Raw genomic sequence first — 1780 nt, forward strand, 5'->3', positions numbered from 1 at the left:
TTCCACCAATCACTCCACCTTGAGATTGGTTTATCAGCACCTCAGGCACTATTTCCAGGTGACCTCATGGAAACCCAGGACCTCTGACGCCTTTCATTACATTAGGCTGCTTTTTTGACTTTGTTCTCCCTACAAAACTTGGGTTTTTCTATAAAGATTCCCAACAGGAAATGCCATTTGCTTAAGGCCTTCCTGCTCCAAAACTACCTTAGTGCAAAGAAAATGGTGTGAGAACTGCTATAGCAGAAATATCTCTATCAGGGGGTAGCTATTCTTTCTCCCATACTCTGTGCATCCAGAAAGGGGGCTGGCATCAAATTCTGAGCACCTTGCCTGGTGACTAGACCAAGCACGGATGACATGTCAGAGCTGTTCTTTAGGGAGAAGTTCTAAGAGCTATGGAGGATGGATTGGAGGAAGAGAGGCTATAGGCAGAGAGATAGTCTATTTAAGCTACTGCAGTAATCTAGGTGAGAGATGATGAGACTTGAATTGGGCAATGAGAGAGGGATGAAGAGGAGAGAATAGGAGGGAAAATAGTCATTTTGCGGGGAGAACTGACAGGACTAAGATACTGACAGATGTGGGAAATGAGGGAGAAGTAAAGATCATTAGATTTGGAGCTTGATGAACTGGAAGGATAGTATCTTCAATAGAATGAGGAAAATGAGAAGAGCTGTTTTGAAAAGAGGATAGAAGGCAATGACTTGTTTTGCACATGTGGAATGCAGCCATCCAAGATGTTTCCATCAGGCAGCTGAATATGTAGAGCTGGACATGGGAGGTCTAGACTACGGATATCAATTCGGGAGTTTCAGCTGCAAGAAAGTGTGACGTGGAGGTGAGGGGAACAGGCAAAGTGAGAGAAGCCTGAGGCCTGAGCCTAGATGAACACCCACATTTAAGACCAAAACAGGAAGAGAGGGGCTCAAGGAAGGAGTCGGAGAATGAGCCGAGGGAATGGGAAAAACCAGGAAAATATGGTTTTGCCAGCCAGGGGAGGAGTTTTCAGAAAGGGATGTGGACGTGAGGAATGACAAGAAGTTATTTTTGGCAGTTAGTTTTTGGTCACGATAGCTATCCTCACATCAAATAGGGTTCTGGATAATTTACATGCTCTCCATTCACTTTAGCTTCAGTCATCAGGGTCTTGAGGGGTAAATAAGTGTAATTACTCCATAAAGTTTAATATCGCTCAGATTTTCCAAATAAACCCCTCAGTTCTCACCTTCATTTGGTTCAATAAAAGGAAATTGCAAAGACTGGAGAAAGAAGCTGAAAACAGGTACGCAAAGTAGAGCTAACAAATATTAATAAGATTTCACCTACCGCCAACCAGGTCCGGGGAGAACCTTCCTCGGGCTCACTGGAACCCCGCCCCCTCGTGAATATGTAGATAGCGCTGCCCGCCGCGCACTGCCCCGCCCTCTACTCTTCTCCCTCGCAACGGACTCTCCCCTCAAACGGGAAACAAGATGGCGGCGGCAGGTCCGAGTACTCGGGCCTCTTCCGCGGCGGCAGCAGCAGCTCTGAGTCGGCGGGGCCGGCGGGGCCGCTGTGATGAGAAGGCGGCAGCCAAGACTGGGGCCTCGATCCCGGCCTCTGGCCCCGCGCTGCTGGTGTTGCCGCCGCCGTTGCTGCAGCCGCCACCGCCGCGGTCGGAGGAGTCGGGCTGCGCCGGGTGCCTCGAGACCCCGGGGGAAGCAACGGCCATTCCTTGCCGCCACTCGCTGTGCCGGGGCTGCGCCCAACGCGTCGCCGATGCAGCGGGCCCCAGTTG

General features: G+C 50.4%; 1 protein-coding gene across 1 annotated transcript in view; it reads left to right on the forward strand.

The window, feature by feature from the left end:
* The first annotated feature begins 1386 nt into the window (after positions 1–1386).
* RNF169 (ring finger protein 169) overlaps positions 1387–1780 on the forward strand; it is a 77412-nt gene continuing 77018 nt past the window's right edge. The window contains exon 1 of the mRNA XM_015600271.2: positions 1387–1776. Within this exon, the coding sequence (XP_015455757.1) occupies positions 1476–1776 (301 nt within the window). The 5' untranslated portion in view covers positions 1387–1475. The remainder of the gene's footprint in view (positions 1777–1780) is intronic.

The sequence above is a fragment of the Pteropus alecto genome, unplaced genomic scaffold, assembly GCF_000325575.1.
Source record: "Pteropus alecto unplaced genomic scaffold, ASM32557v1 scaffold7, whole genome shotgun sequence".
NCBI lineage: Eukaryota > Metazoa > Chordata > Mammalia > Chiroptera > Pteropodidae > Pteropus > Pteropus alecto.